The sequence below is a fragment of the Lynx canadensis genome, chromosome A2 (genome assembly GCF_007474595.2).
Source record: "Lynx canadensis isolate LIC74 chromosome A2, mLynCan4.pri.v2, whole genome shotgun sequence".
In the NCBI taxonomy this organism is placed as follows: Eukaryota; Metazoa; Chordata; class Mammalia; order Carnivora; family Felidae; genus Lynx; species Lynx canadensis.
In genome coordinates this window covers 157,292,555-157,315,309 of record NC_044304.2, presented here as the reverse complement: position 1 = coordinate 157,315,309, position 22,755 = coordinate 157,292,555, and the positions used below count along the sequence as shown (strand labels likewise).

At 38.4% G+C, this 22,755-nt stretch overlaps 1 protein-coding gene across 1 annotated transcript; it reads right to left on the bottom strand.

The window, feature by feature from the left end:
- Positions 1-3,921: 3,921 nt before the first annotated feature.
- Positions 3,922-4,878, bottom strand: LOC115502060 (olfactory receptor-like protein OLF3). Its single transcript, XM_030297240.1, has one exon. The coding sequence runs from the start codon at positions 4,876-4,878 to the stop codon at positions 3,922-3,924; it is 957 nt and encodes a 318-aa protein (XP_030153100.1).
- Positions 4,879-22,755: the final 17,877 nt, after the last annotated feature.

The following is a 22,755-nucleotide window of genomic DNA, read 5'->3' as shown; positions in this document are numbered from 1 at the left end:
CACAAAAACAGACATATAGACCAATGGAATAGAATAGAGAATGCAGAATTGGACCCAAATGGATGGCCAACTAATCTTTGACAAAGCAGGAAAGAGTATCCAATGGAAAAAAGACAGTCTCTTTTGCAAACGGTGCTGGGAGAACTGGACAGCAACATGCAGAAGAATGAAACTGGACCGCTGTCTTACGCCATAAACAAAAATAAACTCAAAATGGATGAAAGACCTAAATGTGAGACAGGAAACCATCAAATTCCTAGAGGAGAAAATAGACAACAACCTCTTTGACCTCAGGTGCAGCAACTTCTTACTTGACATGTCTCCAAAGGCAAGAGAAATAAAAGCAAAAATGAACTATTGGGACCTCATCAAGATAAAAATTTCTGCACTGCAAAGGAAACAATGAACAAAACTAAAAGGCAGGCAACAGAATTGGAGAAGATATTTGCAAATGACATATCTGATAAAGGGTTAGTATCCAAAATCTATAAAGAACTTACCAAACTCAACACCCAAAAAACAAATAATCCAGTGAAGAAATGGGAAGACATGAACACTCTTCCAAAGAAGACAACCAAATGGCTGATGTAGATGGCTAATGGCTAATACTTCTTATATGCAGAAGTTGAGAAACTTCACAGAAGACCATGGGGAAAGGGAAAAGAATATATATATATATATATATATATATATATATATATATATATATAGTTACAAACAGAGAGGGAGGCAAACCATAAGAGACTTTTAAACATGGAGAACTGAGGGTGGAAGGGAGTGGGGGAATGGGGGGTAGGGGAAAATGGGTGATGGGCATTGAGAAGGACACTTGTTGGAATGAGCACTGGATGTTGTGAGTGATGAAACATAGGAGTCTACTCCCGAAGCCAAGAGCATACCATAAACACTGTAGGTTAGCTAACTTGACAATAAATTATATTAAAAAAAAAAGCAGCCTAACCCAATGATGGAGCTGAAAGGACAACCAAACCATATGGACACTGACTTGGTAGTGTGCAACTATATTTAACAGGGGCAGGTTTAGATCTGAAAATGCTGCACTTTAATGAAATGAGTGGGGAGACACCTGATGGCCCCATGTGTCAGGATAAGGGACAGTAGAATGAAAGCTTCAGCTTGAATATAAAAGAATGTGTTCTTACAGACTAGTCACTGTAGTTAAATTCTTCAAGGTCTAAGAAGTAATACAAATCATCCAATTTGTATTCAACAGATGCCAAAGATGGTGCTCAATACATGATTCATCTCCTCCATTTATCCATTAGTAAGGAGTCCTTAGATCTTAGGTAATTGAACCTAAGTGACTTAGAGAAATTAGATGCTTTATGAAATGGAAACTCAAATGAGAACTACTTCATCTTCTCTCAGAAGCCTTCACCTATACGACCCCCATTCCACATCCAGAAGAAAAAAATATCCCTTCTTTCCTTGAATTTTCAGAGCTCTTTCTGTGCATACCTTGTGTTATAATTTTACCTTTTTATACTATTTCTTCTATAATAGTGTAAAAAACTAGAGCCCAGAGGCCAAATTTGACCCACTGCCTATTTTTGTATAGCCCACAAGAAGAAGATGTGTTTTACATGTTTTAAATGGTTTAAAAGAATATTTTAATAACTTATAAAATTCAAATTTCAGTGTTCATAAACTAAGATTTATTGGTACTAGCCACACTCATTCTTTTATGTGTTGTCTATGGCTGTTTTAGTGCTGCAATGGCAGAGTTGAGTAGCTGTGATGTAGACTGCATGGTCCCCAAAGCCTAAAATATTTACGAACTGGTCAATTACAAAAAGTTTCCCAACCCCTGTCCTACAATACTACTTCCTGAGCAAAGGCCATATCTAAACACTACTTTTATACCCTCAATGCCTACAGCAGTGTCTTCAACAAAGTTGATACAGAATGATCATGTGTGACTTTATTTTAGAGAAGGCTAAGAACAAAGATAAAGTTGGTCATATCAGAGGGAAAATTTGACTATTATGACCCTGTAATTTATACTGCATGAAATTCCAGAGAATGGCATCCACAACTAATGGGGCACGTTCTCCTAGACCCCACGGTTTTAACCTTCACCGTTCCCACACCTCTTAGTCCTGCCTTTCCTCTTCTACATTCTCTGCAATGGGCACCTCTTCTTGTTTCACAGAGAAAACAGGTGTCAGTGAAAACCCTTCATCTCCTGATCATTAACTCCCAAATACAAATCAACCAGATATGAATTAAAGACTCAACGGAGAGACAAAGGGACAAAAGGAGGGCACGATTTTGAGGTTCTTGAAGAAAGTCAGAAGATTCACAATTATCATATTATTTCTCCTCTATCTCCCACAAATTCCATTTAATCATTTCTCCCCCTTTTATTTTACTGAGGTTTATTGTCAGAGGTGAGGTACACTCACAGATGATGCTAACTCACTAAATTTACAAAGGTTGAGTAGGGCCTTGTGTTTGTGTGTTTGAGCTGGGGGATATACAAGAAGGCTTTTAATATGGAGACTTGAAAGTAACATCTGCACAGCAGACTGACCTATCCTGATAACCCCAAATCCACATCAAAGCTGCATTATTTTTCTTATTTTTTATTTTTTTTTGTAGGGGAGAGTGGACAGAGGGAGGGAGAAAATCTTTTTTTTTTAATGTTTCATTTATTTTTGAGAGAGAGACAGAGCATGAGTGGAGGAGGAGAAGAGAGAGAGGGAGACACAGAATCCAAAGCAGGCTCCAGGCTCTGAATTGTCAGCACAGAGGCCCCTGCAGGGCTCGAATCCATGAACCGTGAGATTATGACCTGAGCCGAAGCTGGACACTTAACTGACTGAGCCAGCCAGGCGCCCCAAAGGGAGGGAGAGAATCTTAAGCAGGCTCTGTTCCCAGTGCAGAGCCCAACTTGGGGCTCAATCTCATGACCATGAGATCATGACCTGAGCCAAAATCAAGAGTTGGAGGTTCAACCAACTGAGCCACCCAGGTGTCCCTAAGCTGCATTATCTTTCACTGACTGCCTAAGGAAACTGTTTTTCTTACATGAACTATGTCTTTGATGTTTTATACATTTATCTCATTGCTTATTTGCTTATTTTATTTCTAAAGTTTCAGAGAAAAAGTTCACTGAATTTTCAGAATTAGAGAATTTTTACCTTTGAATGAATGCTGATGTATACACAATAAATTAGCAGTAACTAGATCTCAGATTTTTCTTAGCCAATAATGTCATTGTCTACAAACAACACTTGGTTATAACCTTATCAGGGTAAAACAAAAATTTTAGTTGATATTTCTCCACTCAATTATTATCTCCACTCAATTATTTCCATTACTCAGATAGTCTTTATATCCAGTAGTAGGTCTAGCACAAAAAATCTTCATCAGCTTTGATAGCAACTTTCTTCTTCGAACAATGACTCAACTACTGAATATGGCTACATATACTTATATTTTAAGTGAGTCTTCAAATTGACAATGATTTTGTTCCCAATGGAAATATGATAATCTTTTACAAAATGTGGATGAATAAAAACCTGTGTTCCAAGGTAAGACTCATGAATAGGTCACTGATCACAATGTGACTAATCAAAACAGTAAATTGCATTGTCTTCAATTACTCTCAGTAATTGTAAATGGTAAATGCTATTGTCTCAATTACTGCATATGAATGAAAACTGAGTAAGGGTGAGAAGTTCACTCCTCTACTCCACTGAACACGCTGCTGTGACATAAAAATATACCCACAGCCCACACCCCAACCCAACCACTCAACCTCCTACCTAGCATCACCAGGACATGTATCATCATCTCCTTCCTGGTTGCTAGGACAATGCAGGTGATGCCTGCCATATCTGAGTTAAGTGAAAGAACTCACAGGCAAAGCTCCTTTCTCTAACTAATGCTCAGGATTCACCAAGTTGCCAATTTTGATGTTAATCCAGATAACTGCCCTAGTAGTTTCTGCCAGGCCCCCTTCACCTCCTTATTCCTTACACTATAAATCATAGGGTTCAACATGGGTGTCAAAACGGCATAGAAGAGAGAGATCAACTTCTCCTGAAGAATAGAGGGGCTGGAGCGGGGCTGGATGTAAGTGAAAATGGCCATGCCATAGCACAAGACAACCACTGCGAGGTGAGACGCACAGGTGTGGAAGGCTTTCTTTCTTCCCTCTCTGGACTGGATCTTCAGGATGGTGGAGATGATCTGGATGTAGGACAAGAGGACCAGGCAGAAGGGTGTCATCAGCAGAACAATGCTAGAAACCATGATTATGATCTCATTGGAGGAGGTGTCCACACAGGCCAGTCTGACCACAGCTAAAATTTCACATGATATGTGATCAATATACTTGTTTGCGCACATGGGCAGCTGAAAGGTGATGGCAGTATGAATGAGAGAGTTGAGAGAACCACTGACCCAGGATGTGATGGCCAACCTAGTACAGAGCCCTCCATGCATGATGACGGAGTATCGCAGGGGGTCGCACACAGCCACATAGCGGTCGTAGGCCATCACTGCCAGTAGAACAAACTCAATCCCACCCCAGCCTAGAGAGAAAAATAACTGGGCTGCACAGCTCACAAATGGGATTGCTTTATGTTCTGCAAGAAGATGCACTAACATCTGAGGAATGATGCTTGTGGCATAAGAGACATCAACAAGGGAGAGGTTGGTGAGAAAGAAGTACATGGGAGTGTGGAGTCTGCTGTCCAGGCAGATCAGAGCAACAATAAGGAAGTTTCCCAGCACTGTCACCAAGTACATGACTAAGAACAAAACAAAGAGAAAGACCTGCACATACAAGTCACTGGACAGGCCGAGGAGAATAAATTCTCTCACCCATGTCTGGTTATCTGTTTCCATTAAAAACATGTGAGAATCATTAATCTGCAAAAGGTCAGAGATAAGAGAATCTGTTGAATCAAAGAACCATTTTAGTGAATACATACTGTATGCAATTGGCTAGCCTTTACCAGATGTTTCAGACTATTCGCAGGCCAAGATGGAAGGTTTTATCCCAACATATCCACTCTGCATCAGAATCAGGCCAGAATCTTCATAAGGACAGGAAGTGGTCTCAGGGAGACCCTGTTAAAGCCTGGAGATAATGTAGTGCAATTCTAGGAGCTCACATCTTACAAACTTACCTCAGATTCCAGAGCAAGTAGAGTTTGGTAGGTGACAATGGTAGGTAAAGTGATAAACAATGAAGAAAATTTGGTTGGAAAGTTTTTTAAAGCTACTTTACATATGTCAACTAATCCCATCATAATGAAAAATGGTACATTTATTACAAAAGGAAATATTGGGAAAAGTCAGATCCTTGTGGAAAGATCTGGAATCAGAGAACCTAGATTTTAAAAATTGATTTTATTTATCATTTATTTACAGCTATGCGATTTGGGCTAGGTGACAAGCTTTTATACATGAAACAGAGGCATATCATCCCACTCACAAGTACATTTAAGCTCAAACGTAGGTAACTTATGAGGAAAGTACTTTGAGAACCATTACTAGTAGTAGAGGAAGTAGAGGAAGTATTAGTAGTAACATGACCTCTGCCTTGGAGTAGATAAGGTAGCAAACATTATTTTCTCCACACATCCCCTCCACAAATTCAAACATAAATAAAATTGGAGGCAATCTTCCACAAAACTGAAGGTTCAGGAATGGACGGGAGGGCTTTGAAGACTTTTTGCTTTTTGTTATTGCCCTTAATCCTCTTGGCCTTTGGTCTCTCAGCCCTCAGTGGGATCAGAAAGGGAAAAGTATTGTAATGGTATCTTGTTCTTTTTATTTTTCTCTTTTCAATTTACCGCTACTAATCATCTAACCTTTGTAGGTGGGCTCAAAAGAAAGCAAAGAAGACTTGATACAGAGAGGAAAGAAACACAAATGTTTAAGGATCCTTCTTCATTGTCCAAGGCAGAAAAGAAAGTATGAATTCGCATAGATGTACATTGGAATGGAGTTTCCTCCTATTTCCCCCTGAAGGAAGTGCTTTTTCAGTAGAACTAATTTGTTATTATTATGTCATTTTTGAACATTAAAAAGGGATACATAAGATTTAAAAAATATTTTGAATCACTGCCTGCTGACAACTTCCCTTTTCTTGCAGCCTACAACATAAGGGAAAATAGTAGCTAAAGGCAGCAAGAGAGATTGAGGGCAGAAATAGCTGCCCGCCCATCCCAAAACCCACACAGATATCAGATTAGGGTCACTGAGCAGAAAGATGAAGACTATCTATGCTTTAATTCTCTTACCTCTTAAACAACAAAACAGAACAAGTAGTCCCAGGAACACCCTACTCATTCATGATTCAGACACATGCATTTTCATAAATTTCTTTAATTACCTTCTCGAAACTTGATCCATTCTTTCAACAGTTCCTTCTTTCCTGCTTATCATAATACTTCCTCAACCACCCTTCACTTTGCTTTTCTTTAATCATGATTAGTCTGAGAAAATATTTACTTGCCTCAAAACCAGTGTTGAATAATTATTACAGTTAAGAGTCCTATTTTTCTCTCCCTCCAGTGTAAATTTGTTTGTGTTCTCTTCTCATTATTCATTACAACTTTGGCTACCTTACCTTTTTGCCAGGTACCTAATGCTCCTTTAATATACAATGAAATCTGAAAGGCAGTCAGCAAGGGGGCAGAATAGGACTTCGTCTCATCCCATGGATGCCCTAAATAAGCACCTACATACAGATCCATTCCAAGAGAAATCCAAAAAGGAGTGGGGCAACTCCTACTCATAGGATGACAGAAAATACCCACATCAAAACAGGTAGACACATTAGTGAGACACATCAGTGGCACAATCTCCACTACTAGTACAGTTCCTTACAACTGGGAGAGAACCCACAACTCCCAGCTTGTCTCTGAGGATTAAAGTAATTGGACCACATATCCAGCACCTTAATTTTTATGGCTGTCACTTGAGGGATGACTTCTTAGCTATGTGATCCAACAGGACTCAGCATTCAAGAGCCCCCCAGGTCCACAGAAAATAAAGAGACATTTATCTTACACATATACAAAAATAAACTCAAAATGAATTAAAGACTAAACTCTAAGGCTTAGAAACTCCTAGAAGAAATTATAGGGAAAACACCCCCGATATTGGTCTAGGCAATGATTTTTTTTAATTGACACCAAAAGCTCAAGCAACAAAAGCAAAAATAAACAAGTAGGACTACATCAAATTAAAAGCTTTTTTACAGCAAAGGAAACAATCAACAAAATGAAAGGGTAAGCTAGGGATTGGGAGAAAATATTTGCAAACCATATATCTGATAAAGGGTTAATATCCAAACTATATAAAGAATGCATATAACTCAATAGCAAAAGCAACAAATGACCAGATTTTTAAGATTAGCCAAGTCCTGAGCAGACGTTTTTTTCAAGAAGACATACAGATGGCCAACAGGCATATGAAAAGATATCTCAACATCACCAATAATCAGGGAAATACAAATCAAAACCACAATGAGATACCACCTTACCTATGTTAGGATGGCTATTATCAAATAATAAATAACAAGCGTTGGCAAGATGTGGAGAAAAGGGAACCCTTGTACATGTTTGTGGGAATGTGAATTGCTACAGCCAACATGGAAAGTAGTACGGTATTTCCTCAATAAATTGACAATAGAACTACCATGTGATTCAGCAATCCCACTTCTGGTATTTATCCGAAAGAAATGAACTCAATACCTTGAAGAGATATCTGCACTCCCATGTTCATTGCAGCATTATTCACAACAGCCAAGATATGAAAACAGTTAAGTATCTGTTGAATGGATAAAGAAATTGTGATATATATGCATACAATGGAATATTTTTCAGCCTTAAAAAAAAAAAAGATCCTGCCATTTGCAACAACCATGAAAGAACCTGGAGGTCATTACACTGAATGAAATGAGCCAAATACAGAAAGAGAAAAACTGCATGATTTCACCTATATGTGGAATCTAAAATGTCAAATACATAGAGAGAGTAGAAAGGTAGTTACCAAGGGAAGAGGAAATGAGGAGATGTCGGTTATAGGGCACAAAGTTGTAGTTTTTTTAGTATGAATTGGTCTTGAGATCTAATGTACATCATAATCACTATAGTCATTATGGAAATTTGCTAAAAGAATTGATTTTAGGTCCTTATCACACATACACATAAAAGGTAACTACATGAGAGAATATGTTAATTACCTCAAGAATAGTAGTCATTTCACTATGTATATGTATATAAAATCTTCATGTTGTACACCTTAAATACAATTTTTATTCTACAAAATAACAGACATACAGACAATAAACCCTAGTTTACATTCTTTGTGTTATTTCGTGCACATGCTCAACAAACCCCAAGCCACATCTCTCTATGTATGTTTTGAGTTTTATTTGTCTACTCAAAAACAAAGAATCCATGCTGCCTACTCAGGGCATCGTATTAAACAATATACCCCCGCGATTCCTCCTTGGACAAGAGCACTAATAAAACACAATATGTGATATGATAGATACCATTGAAATAGTCCATGAAAAATTATCTTCTTAAAGCACTGCCACTAATGCCTGAAATCTATTTGTTTTATTTTGATCACTGTCCTTTTAATGAAATGGTTTAAAATGAAATATATTTTTAAAATAAAATAATATGATATGGGAGTTTTATATGAAGTACCTAACCTTGTTGTAAACTGACCCTTGAAAATGAGTCATGTAAGAGTACAAAACTGTAAGTTTTGGTGTGAATGACACTGAAGTTGTGAGAAAAGTTAGGTCTGGACTACAGAGACAATTTTTTTTCATTTAAAATATTACCATTGTTGGACTCTAGCTAAAAGTACCTCCATGTATCTTCTCATAATACCCAGTAACTATCAGTTACTGCAGATAACAGGATAGAAATGTTCTTATCTCTATGACAAAGAAATTAAAAAAAAAAAAAGGTGTTGAGATTTCTCAAAAAATCCCTTTCTTTTACATGACACAATACACCTAACTTAAAAGTTAAATTTTAGTCAATCATTACGATCTTTCTTTAAGTAAGGCAAATTTGTTCATTGATCTTATGGAAACTGTTATATTTTCTGCATCATAAAAATTGAAATGAACAGGTTAAATGTTATTTTTCAACCTATTCTATCTCCATAAAGTGAACCACAATTATTTTTCCTATTTTTAATCTCCTACAACCTTATAACACCTTCAGCTGAAAATATCTGTCACTTGAACAAGATGAAGAGGGAAAAATTCTGACAATGCTTCCTGCTGATGTTAAAACCAGGACTGGTCTTTATCTCCATGGGGTGGATAAAATTTAGCTTTGGTTTATTCCTGCCTCCCTTTATCTGAGTCTGTCTTCTAACATTTCATTTATGAACAAATACTTTCATCCCATCTCTAACTCTACATCAACGTCTGCCCTCCAGTAAAATGGCCCATGTTCTAAACTGCCCCTGCTTCTCCCCATCTTAAAAAGAATATCAACAAAGTCAAGATCTTAAATTAAATATATTTTTAATGGTAAATTCCCAGGCAGTGATTTTTAGTAATATTTGTTGTAAACATCTGGGTATTTTGAGTCTTAAAAATGAAGCATCTCCCAACTATTATAATTTACTTAAATTCTGACCAGTGGACCTCTCAGATGGGAGCCCTTTTCATTCCGACCTCCCTATAGTTCTGCAGTATGCCTGAGAGAAAGGGTATTGCCCTGAGTAGCAATTCTCAACATAAAGTACCCTTTTAGCCTTTCAGCACATCCTCCTCATATTCCTGCTCTAACTGTATTGATATAGCCTTGAGGAATTATGAGGACCTTCTTATCAAGAAAAAGATGAGTAACCTGACCCATACCATAGACAAATAAACCAAGGATGACAGAACTTTTCATATGTTGGTACACACAGACAGGCTCATCACTTGTGATTCCCTAGAGATGTCTTCAGATGCTGCTGTCCACATTTATTAATCTTTAGTTGCATTTAGTTTCCATTGCTACTTTATGGACCAACACTCCAAAATACTCAATTTTTCTTTGCAAGGAAGGAAGTATCCAGGGCTTGACACATGGGTATATTTGCCTATTCAACATTCAAGGCCACATTTAACATCTTACACCAGTGAGTATGTTATACATTTAAATCTATCTAATAATGTTTTCCATTTCTATTGACTGATGGCTTCATAAATTATCTCTTCCCCTTCCCCCACATTAGGAAGAGAGAACTATTGACTTGAAAAGATTCGAAGGAATGCACACTATAGGATTCTTCAGTATCTCAACTTCCAAGATTATATTTCAAAATAAAACCCCTTTCCACTATTCATGCCAATTCAAAGAGTGCATGGATGGACAAAACCTAGGATCAGCCTCAGAAATCCAACCTGAAATACAGTTAAGGTTGGTGGGTGATCCCCTTCTTTATATTTTCCACCACTTATTACAGAGATGATGCTCTGTGGCTAAGAGATAAAATTCCAAACGCTTTTTCTCCCCTGAAAGTTTGCGCATCATCTTTTGGAATACTCCCTTTGAGTTATAATCATATTTGGCCTTCTCATTGGAGTCCTCTATAGTCTTAGCAGAGACAGATTACAAGTCTCGAATTCAGAAGCAGAGCATATGAAGCTAACTCCCACAACCCACAGATATTCTTTCTTTCATGCTGAGCATACTTTTAAACAAGTGGGTTATCAATAGAAATGGCACTTTAATTTAAAGAGAGTCCTCTAAAATGTGGCTGAGTAGTTGGTTGTTGCATCACTGACCATATCCAACACAGGCAGGCATATTTGCATCATCCCACTGTTTGGAAACAGATGATCCCAGGGCCACTTGGGAAGGTGATGTTTCAAAGATAATTTTTAACCCTGAGAAAGCAATCAGTTTTTCTTTTTGGTTCTTGTTATCTACTTAATACCTGGGTTTTGTTACCTGACTCTTCACATACACCGAGTCCAATTATTGAGGACCCAGTTTCTCCAACATGTGCAATCCTGAAATTCACCTTTTGTGATATATTTTATCATAACTTCATTCTGTAAATGCTAAGCTTCTTTATATGTCTCATCCTTTGTAGGAAACACGACTAGTACAGTACAAATCACTCAGTATACTATGTCTCCACAGTATAATTCCTCCAGCCCATTCTAGAGGAACCAACCCTGAGTCAGAAGACCTTATTTCTAGTCCCAGCTCATATTCTTGAGTCTATATCAATTTGAGAAATCCATTTAATCAGCTTTCTACCATTGAAAGGAAAATTCAAATACTTTGTATATATACTGTTAGAGAAATAACTAAGATTTTTTTTTTTTTGCATTTGCAGAGTGTAGTAACTTCCTTTGTTTATTTGCCTTTTTTTAAATCAAAATATTTTTTTAGGAATAGAATTTAGCAATTCATCACTTACATATAACACCCAGTGATCATCCCAACCAGTGTCCTCCTTAATGCCTCTCACCCCTTTAGCCCTTACCCCAACCCGATACCCCACCAGCAACCCTCATTTTGTTCTCTGTATTTAGGAGTCTCTTATGGTTTGTCTCCCTCTCTGTTTTTATATTATTTTTGCTTCCCTTCCCTTATGTTCATCTGTATTATATCTTAAATTCCACATATGAGTGAAATCATATGCTATTTGTCTTTCTCTGACTTGTTTTGCCTAGCATAATACACTCTAGTTCTATCCATGTTGTTGCAAATGGCAAGATTTCATTCGAGAAAATTTTTAAACAATTGACAATTTATCTTAACTGGAACTGTTATATACTCTACTACATGTTCAAGAATATCAAATCCTAACGAATCACTTCACAGATCTAGGCTCGTTTCCTAAGTGTTTTCTGCCCAAAAGATGCAGAATTCATCCATAGGGACTCCACTTTTTAATTATTAATCAGTTGCTTCCTTCCATTCCTTGCCATTACTCTCTTTGTCTTTCTCCCTGTCAGTGCATACCTGCAGAATCAAGAACCCTTAGAAGAGAAATGTACCTGAGCCCCCAGCATTAGGAAGGCAGAACCACTTTTCTACACTTCTTATACTATTCAGAATGAGAAGATCACATCCGTGGATCACACCCCTGATCCAAAGTCCCTAACAAGTCAGATCTGTTCTACTTCTGCCCCTCTAGACACCTCTGTGGGCACCCCCTCTCTGCTGGTGCCTCCGTTAGCGCTCTCAAGCATTGATTAGTGCCAGACACACAGATGTGTCCGCTTTAATCTAAGTTTATGTTGGTTTCTAAAGAATGTTCCCCTCCAGCAAAGACATGGACCAGAGAGATGAAGAGTCCCAGACTCCTCAGGCTCCTGGCTAAGGTATCACCTGGGACTAGTTTAGATTGTGAGGGAAACAGCCATTAGAAAGTTCACAGGTGCCCTGCAATTGGCTCCAGTGTAAACCTAATGTGATGCAGCAGTGTCTGGACTAGCAACGTGAGGCTGACAGACTCCCCTCAGGAGCTTTATGTGTCCGTGGCTGATAGCACTCCCAGTCCTTGAGGGCAGGACCTCCATGCTGCCCTTCTTCTCCCCATGAAGCCTGTTCTTCCCCATCCTCATCAATCACAGCAACCTGCTGAAGCCTAGGGTCATTCTTAAAAGCCAGAGATCCTAGATTTCTGAGGCTTTAGGATATTCTCCTGTAGCCCCAACCTGACGTTTAGCACTCATGCCCCTATTCTACTGAGCAGTGACTGGGTCTGCAACCAAACCTGGTGAGGAAAAAAAAGTTACCCCCTTTGGCTCCAGGATACTGTCATCTCTCCTTCTGAACACAGGAGCATTATCTTCATTCCCCTGAAATGTGCAAAGAGCCCACTGGTCCTGCTGTGAGCTTTGCACAGATGGACGCACACCTTGGTACTCTCATGTACTCATGAGTACTATTCTCTCACGGCACTATTCTAGTTTTAAGAATACTAACACCACATACAAAGATTTAAGACTCCAAAAAAGATCCCTGAAAGGGGATGTAGAAAATATTAAGCTTTAGAGGGGGAAAACAAGGAGAGGAAAAAGGTAATGGAGATTCTCAACGCGGAAGTACAGAAGTGTTAGTTTTCTATACCATTCCAAATCTTTAATTTTTATGAATAGACTAAATGTAAAATTCACAGAATGCAGTCCCATTACATCTCTGATATATTCTTCAGGCATCATAAAGCGAAACATTTGTGCCTTCCTCTCCCAGTCAAATACCCAGTCCCTCTCAGCACCACCATTTACATATCCACACACTTACCTGCTGTCCACAACCACCCCCCCCCCACCGATGCTCACTCAGCCATCTGCTTGTCTGCTCAGCCACCCACTTAGGCATCCCCTCAGCATCTACATGCCACCTCACCTACTTCCCTAACGTCCAGGAGTTATCTCCCAGGCATCCTCTCTTCTCATCCATGTGGGCGTCATCCCGCTTGTCCACTCATTCTGCCATGTTATCTAATGCCTGACACCACAGCACCCGTGACTTTGACAATGCTGCTGTGATCATCCAAGCAATAGAAAGGGAAAGTAGAGATGCTTCTCTTTCCTCACCTGAGTTTCTGCACTCCCATAGAACTGACAGAATTGGTGGGATACTTTGAGGAAAGCTGGAAACATTCCATGGTTGGGAGAGCTGTAGTCACTGAACCCAGACGTTCACATCACTGCTGTTTTTCTCCACTCATCTGTAGACAACAAAGGAAACTCCCAAATTCCAAGAATTGGTAAGGACCCGACAGCACTCTCAGTCACTCCTGCTCCTAACCTGGAGGGCCTTGTCATTCAACCTCCATCACTCAGCAAGTTACATCAACTCTTACTCCAAACATTTGTGGCATGGATCCTTCCTTTCCATTGTTAATGCTGCTGACTACCATTATTTTAGCCTTTGTAACAAAGTGCTAAGTAATTTCACTTCTTTTCAATGCTTGATAGGCATTGAAAACTTACTGAATCAGGTATGTCACAGAGGGTGATTTAATCACCCTTTCTGGTTTTTCTCATAGAATGCGTTTGAGAACGCCTGGAACAACTCATTCTATAAACCAGTGTCACATTTATCTTTCATTACAACATTTTATTCTACCATTACTTACTTCACAAATATTCGATCTAAAATCTCCAATGACTCTAATGCTATATCTCAACTGGGAGAGAAGAAATTCAGTCAGTCACATCTCAATTTTCACCACTTGCCTCCCCTATGAGCCCCCACTCATCCTACAATTCGTACTGTTCCCCAAACAGAAAATGCTCTCTTCTGACTGGGAAGGCCATCTTATCAGTGTTGGCCTAGGAACTGGAATAGTTTCTAAACACAATAATATGTACTATCAACACGTATGTTTTGTTTGCAAAAAGAACATAAATCTCTACCCCAAACATTGCATATAATTTGAATATGCTACTTCCAGATAAGTGGTTTGTTGACTTAAAATTGCTTGGCCTGAAGAGATTTTTTTGCTATTGTTATACTAGTACTTAGTTGAAAATTAGTGCCTATTTCCCTGCTTTACTTTGTCTGTTAAAACAGACTTTAAAGAGTAATTTAGCCTCTTCTAGATTCCTTTTAGGTTGTAGGAAGTTTGAATGAACATCACCTCCATCTTAAACAAGAAAAGATCAGATAATCTATAAAATCATAACTATTCTTAAAAATCATCAGAAAGCTGAGGTTACAAGAAAACCAAATAAAATGAAATCTCAGGAATGATGGTTGCATCCAGAAAGGCCTGGGACATGGGCTCTACCTTACCTGGGCCAGTGTATGTGAGGAATGTGGGGCACCATGTAAGCCTGTAAGAACTGATTTATCAAATTGCTAAAGGCTGAATGTGGGAGTAATATGAATATACAATGGCTAGGAGCCAGAGGAAAAAAAGAAGCATTCACAAATATTCTCAATACTTTTTCCACATACTTAGACCAAGCCTCATAAGGATGTTTGAAGAAAGCAGAAAACCAAAGAAAGTCTCCTTCATAGTGCGGGTCTAGGTGAAGGCAGCAACATCTGCCATAGTAAGCTAAGGAACTCTCCAATCACCAAATCATCTCCATTATGCAACAAAAGCCTGAAGCCACAGGGGAAGGACAGCAAACTTTGTTTTCCTCAGAGACAGATAAATAAAGACTCATTACTGAGGGAAGGGGGAACAGGAAAAAAAACTCTAACTCTGGGGTTTCCATTGAGCAGGAGACCATTCTGGATCAGTACATTAGCCATCTCCTAAGACTGCAGAAGGGGCAGGATCACTAAGAAATTCTGAAACACAGAGACAAAAGATGTTCCTGAGACTGCGAAAGAACCAGGACAAAGGGAATAAAACCTCACCCTCATTACCAGGCCAGTAGGAATTAAGGAACAAGTCAAAGCTGTTATCATGGAGTGGGGGCAGCCAGTGAAGACACACCCTCCAGATGTAGCCTAATAGAAAGAGACTAAAACTCAGGATGGTTGAGACTGGGAAAAGCCCTACAACCACTGAACATCCCACACTAAGCATAAGTCATAAGAGAGAAAACTGAATTTGTTGGTGCACTGAGGATAACCATAGCAATATAAAACTCAAACTCAATGTAATCCTGGCTGCACTGATTCCCACACCTCATACACACTACCTCTTAGGGTAAACAGAAGAGAAGTGTCTCCTGCAAAACATAATACTATTTATCTCATAGCATGTTATCCTACACACACACACACACACACACACACACACACACACACACACACACATTAAAGATCAGAGAAAAATCAAGAAAAAATATGCTCTTACTGGACCAAGCAATTCACAGAACCAGAATTAAGTATCTGCATGTGGGAACTATTACACAGAGCTTTAAAATAACTCTTACTAAAATTTTAAAGGATATAATAGAAAAGATGGACAGTGTCATAAATGCATGAAGAATTTCAGCAGATAATTTAAAAGTATATGGAAGAATCACATGGAAATACTAGGCTGAAGAACACAGTAACAAAGATGAAGATTGATTAAGGGTAAACTCAACAGAACTGAGAAAAAAATCAGTGAGGATAAAGTTGATAGAAATTAATAAAACTGAAGCACAAAGAGGACAAAAATAATGATGATACAAAGAGAAGAGAACATGGGATAATATCAAACATGCGAACATACATGAAATTAAAACATCACGGCAAAGAACTACTAGAGCACAAAGGAATTCAGTAAAGTCACAGGATACAAATCAACCTACAGAAATTTGTTGTATTTTTATACACAAATAGTGAAGCAGCACTATTTGGTAAAATTGAGAGCTAAAAACTCATTTAAAAAACTTTCTAACACACTGTAAGATAACGAATATAAAACATAATAGCAATGTATTCAGTGTTTATACCTTATGTGATATAAAATACATGGCAATAATAGCACACAAATGGGAGGGAGAAAATGGTAGTATACTGTTTGAAGGTTCTTATGCTTCATATGAAGAGCTATTACACTATTTAAGATTGATATTTTTAAATGTATAATGTAAACTCTAGAGCAGCCATTAAAAATTTTAATTGGTATAAAACTAGGCTAATGGTAATGATGAAATGCAATAAAAGTATAGAATTGATCCAAAAATCATGTGAGAAAGAGAAAAAATGAAGAAATAATGTACGGAAAAAGCAAAAACTAGGGAGATGATAGATTTTAGTCAAAACACAGCAATAATTACATAAATACAAGTAGTCTATCTCAGTAGATTAAGTAAAAGATTGAGATTATGAGGTTAGATAAAACACCAGACCTAATTTTATTCCATCTAAAGGAAAAGCACTTTAACTATAAAGACATAGACATGTTAAGAGTAAAAGGATAAAAGTATATACCATTGAACACTAACCAAAAGAGAGCTGGAGTAGCTATATTAAAATCAGATAAAATAAATGTAAGAACAAAAAATATTAACAGGGATAAAGAGGGACATTGCATGATGGAAAAGGGTCAATTCATCAAATTATAACAATCCTAAATGTATACACACTAACCAGAGGGTTTCAAAACTGATGAAGCAAAAACTGATAAAAATGATAAGGGAAATAAAGGCACAATTTTAGTTGAAGTTTCCAAATAACTCGGTAGTCAATACAGCAAGTATACAGAAAATTGTAAGGGTATAGAAGACTTGGCCAACACTACCAAGTGACTTGATCGAATTGACATTTATAGAACATTCTACCAAATACCAGCAAAATACTCATTCTTTTCAAGTACCTTCAAAAAATTGACCAAAATGGACAAAACCCTGAGGCATAAATAACTCTCAAAATACTCTTAAAAATGAAATAATACAAAGTATGTTCTTAGATAAAATGAAACTAAAGGAGAAATCTATAACAGAAGCATGTATGTAAAAATTTTCAAAATTAGAAAATTAAGCAACCCAATTCCACATAATCTATACATCACAAAGGAAGTCCCCTGGGAAATTTAAAAATATTTTAATTGCATGAAAGTGAAAAAGAGAAAAAAATCTGTGAGACACAACTGAAGTGGTTCTTAGACTTGGAGGATTATATGCTCACATGAGAAACAAGAAGAGTTCCAATTCAGTAATTTGAATTTCCAGCTACAAGAAGAACAAATTGAACCCAGATAAGCACAAAGAAGGACAAAATAAAGATAAAGGGACAAATAAGTAAAATTGAAAAGAAGGAAAATAGACAAAAATCAATGAAATAGAAATCTGGCTCTTCATAAAGACTGAGTTGATACATTAGCCAGACTGACCTCAACAGAAATAGGGAAAAGATACAAATTAACAATAACAGAAAAAAAGGGGACATCTCTATAAATCCTACAGATATTGAAAGAATAACTAAAAGGATATACCAATCCCCAAAATGCTCATAAATGTAACAACTTAGATAAAATGGACAAATTCATTAAAACATACAAAGTAACACAGCTTACTTTAATAGAAATAGATATCTGAACAATTTTATATATATAAAGAATTAAAAACATTGTTCAAACGTTTTCAACAGAAAAGTTTCAGGTCCAAATGATGTCAATGATAAATTCTATCAAACATTTAAGGTAGAAATATCAATTTTACACCATTGCTTCCATACACAGAAGAGGAGGCAACACCTTTGAACCCATTTTATGAGACCTGCATTACTCTGGTGCTAGAATCAGAAAAAAAAAAATATTACAAGAAAGGAAAAACCATACAGCACTATCCCTCACTAAGATAGACACACAAAATTCTTAATGAAACTTAGTTACTGAATCAAGGAATATTAGAAATGATAATACCTCATGACCAAGTTTGATTTAGTCTCGGAATGCAAGGCTAATTCATTATGCAAAAGTTAATCAATGTATTTCACAACATCATCAGTCTGAAGAAGTAAAACGACATGATCCTCTCAATAAAAGTAGAAAGAGTATTTAACAAAATTTGACACACATTCATGATAAAAGCTGTCAGCAAACTAGGAACAGAGAACTTCCTCAATCTCATAAATGGCACCAAAGAACCTTTAACTGAATTCATTCTGAATGGTAAAAGATCAAATCCTTTTCCCCTAAGGTTGGGAATAAAGCAAAAATGCCCTTTTGCATGACTCTATTAACACTGAATACTAACAGTCCTTGCCAGTGCCTTTTATCAGGCAACAGAAATAAAAGGCATGCATATTGTAAAGGAAGAAATAATGCTGTCTCTACACATACATGACATAATTATCTACGTAGAAAACCCAACTAATCTACAGGAAAGCTACTATAACTAATGATTTCAACAAGTTCACTAGGCATGATGTCAATATACAAAAATAAATTGTACTTGTTAGCAATAAAAAATGGAAAATGAAATTTAAAAGGCAGTGCTGTTTATAATAGCACATAAAAACATTAAAGAATTAGGTACAAATCTAACAAAATATATGATAGGTCTCTATGCTGAAAATCATAAGGCACTGATGAAAGAAATCTAAGAACACCTCAATGGAGAAACATTTACCATGTTTATGGAGTGAAAGACAATATTTTAAAAATAATTAATTCTCTTCCAAACTGATCTGTAGATACAATGCAAAACCAACCAAAATCCCAGCAGAAATTTTTGTAAGAATTAATCTGATTCTCAAAGTTAGTACAAAAACACAGAATCTAGAATAAAACAATTTTGAAAAAGAGAACAAAATTGGACAACCTAGACCACCAATTTCAAGTAACAGTGTTAGATGAAAGGAACAAAGGAACTGAAGAGTCTAGAAATGGATACATGCATACATGGCCAATTATTTTTGGAAAAGGAAAAATTTTAATGGATAAAAAACCCAGAATTTCAACAAATAATAATGGATAACTAGATATCCATATGCAAAAAAAAAAAAAAAAAAAAAAAAAAAAAGGAACTTGGATCCAGGTCTTCAACTATATATACAAAAATTAACTACAAATGGATCAGGGACTCAAATACTGACCAAAATCTTTGTGACCTTAGATTAGGCATAGATTTCTTAGAACACCAGAGGCGCAGGAAGATGGCGGCGTAGGAGGACGCTGGGCTCACCGCGCGTCCTGCTGATCACGTAGATTCCACCTACACCTGCCTAAATAACCCAGAAAACCGCCAGAGGATTAGCAGAACGGAGTCACCGGACCCAAGTGCAGACGAGAGGCCCACGGAAGAGGGTAGGAAGGGCGGCGAGGCGGTGCGCGCTCCACGGACTGGCGGGAGGGAGCCGGGGCGGAGGGGCGGCTCGCCGGCCAAGCAGAGCCCCTGAGTCTGGCTTGCAAAAGCGGAGGGGCCTGACGGACTGTGTTCCGACAGCAAGCGCGACTTAGCGTCTGGGAGGTCATAAGTTAACAGCTCTGCTCGGAAAGCGGGAAGGCTGGAGGACAAAGGGAGGGTGAGCTGCGGAGCCCCCGGACGACAGAGCTCAGTTTGGCGGGGAACAAAGGCGCTCGCCAGCGCCATCTCCCCCGCCCATCCCCCAGCCAAAATCCCAAAGGGAACCGGTTCCGGCCAGGGAAATTGCTCGCTCCGCGCAAACACCCAACTCTGTGCTTCTGCGGAGCCAAACCTCCGGCAGCGGATCTGACTCCCTCCGGCTGCCACAGGGCCCCTCCTGAAGTGGATCACCTAAGGAGAAGCGAGCTAAGCCTGCCCCCCCTCCCGCCGTGCACCTTGCCTTCCCACCCCAGCTAATACGCCAGATCCCCAGCATCACAAGCCTGGCAGTGTGCAAGTAGCCCAGACGGGCCACGCCACCCCACAGTGAATCCCACCCCTAGGAGAGGGGAAGAGAAGGCACACACCAGTCTGACTGTGGCCCCAGCGGTGGGCTGGGGGCAGACATCAGGACTGACTGCGGCCCCGCCCACCAACTCCAGTTATACACCACAGCACAGGGGAAGTGCCCTGCAGGTCCTCACCACACCAGGGACTACCCAAAATGACCAAGCGGAAGAATTCCCCTCAGAAGAATCTCCAGGAAATAACAACAGCTAATGAGCTGATCAAAAAGGATTTAAATAATATAACAGAAAGTGAATTTAGAATAATAGTCATAAAATTAATCGCTGGGCTGGAAAACAGTATACAGGACAGCAGAGAATCTCTTGCTACAGAGATCAAGGGACTAAGGAACAGTCACGAGGAGCTGAAAAACGCTTTAAAGGAAATGCAAAACAAAATGCAAACCACCACGGCTCGGATGGAAGAGGCAGAGGAGAGAATAGGTGAACTAGAAGATAAAGTTATGGAAAAAGAGGAAGCTGAGAAAAAGAGAGATAAAAAAATCCAGGAGTATGAGGGGAAAATTAGAGAACTAAGTGATACACTAAGAAGAAATAATATACGCATAATTGGTATTCCAGAGGAGGAAGAGAGAGGGAAAGGTGCTGAAGGGGTACTTGAAGAAATAATAGCTGAGAACTTCCCTGAACTGGGGAAGGAAAAAGGCATTGAAATCCAAGAGGCACAGAGAACTCCCTTCAGACGTAACTTGAATCGATCTTCTGCACGACATATCATAGTGAAACTGGCAAAATACAAGGATAAAGAGAAAATTCTGAAAGCAGCAAGGGGTAAACGTGCCCTCACATATAAAGGGAGACCTATAAGACTCGTGACTGATCTCTCTTTTGAAACTTGGCAGGCCAGAAAGAATTGGCACGAGATTTTCAGCGTGCTAGACAGCAAAAATATGCAGCCGAGAATCCTTTATCCAGCAAGTCTGTCATTTAGAATAGAAGGAGAGATAAAGGTCTTCCCAAACAAACAAAAACTGAAGGAATTTGTCACCACTAAACCAGCCCTACAAGAGATCCTAAGGGGGACCCTGTGAGACAAAGTACCAGAGACATCACTACAAGCATAAAACATACAGACATCACAATGACTCTAAACCCGTATCTTTCTATAATAACACTGAATGTAAACGGATTAAATGCGCCAACCAAAAGACATAGGGTATCAGAATGGATAAAAAAACAAGACCCATCTATTTGCTGTCTACAAGAGACTCATTTTAGACCTGAGGACACCTTTAGATTCAGAGTGAGGGGATGGAGAACTATTTATCATGCTACTGGAAGCCAAAAGAAAGCTGGAGTAGCCATACTTATATCAGACAAACTAGACTTTAAATTAAAGGCTGTAACAAGAGATGAAGAAGGACATTATATAATAGTTACAGGGTCTATCCATCAGGAAGAGCTAACAATTATAAATGTCTATGCGCCGAATACCGGAGCCCCCAAGTATATAAAACAATTACTCATAAACAGAAGCAACCTTATTGATAAGAATGTGGTAATTGCAGGGGACTTTAACACCCCACTTACAGAAATGGATAGATCATCTAGACATACAGTCAATAAAGAAACAAGGGCCCTGAATGAGACATTGGATCAGATGGACTTGACAGATATATTTAGAACTCTGCATCCCAAAGCAACAGAATATACTTTCTTCTCGAGTGCACATGGAACATTCTCCAAGATAGATCATATACTGGGTCACAAAACAGCCCTTCATAAGTTTACAAGAATTGAAATTATACCATGCATACTTTCAGACCACAATGCTATGAAGCTTGAAATCAACCACAGGAAAAAGTCTGGAAAACCTCCAAAAGCGTGGAGGTTAAAGAACACCCTACTAACGAATGAGTGGGTCAACCAGGCAATTAGAGAAGAAATCAAAAAATATATGGAAACAAACGAAAATGAAAATACAACAATCCAAACGCTTTGGGACGCAGCGAAGGCAGTCCTGAGAGGAAAATACATTGCAATCCAGGCCTATCTCAAGAAACAAGAAAAATCCCAAATACAAAATCTAACAGCACACCTAAAGGAAATAGAAGCAGAACAGCAAAGGCAGCCTAAACCCAGCAGAAGAAGAGAAATAATAAAGATCAGAGCAGAAATAAACAATATAGAATCTAAAAAAACTGTAGAGCAGATCAACGAAACCAAGAGTTGGTTTTTTGAAAAAATAAACAAAATTGACAAACCTCTAGCCAGGCTTCTCAAAAAGAAAAGGGAGATGACCCAAATAGATAAAATCATTAATGAAAATGGAATGATTACAACCAATCCCTCAGAGATACAAACAATTATCAGGGAATACTATGAAAAATTATATGCCAACAAATTGGACAACCTGGAAGAAATGGACACATTCCTGAACACCCACACTCTTCCAAAACTCAATCAGGAGGAAATAGAAAGCTTGAACAGACCCATAACCAGCGA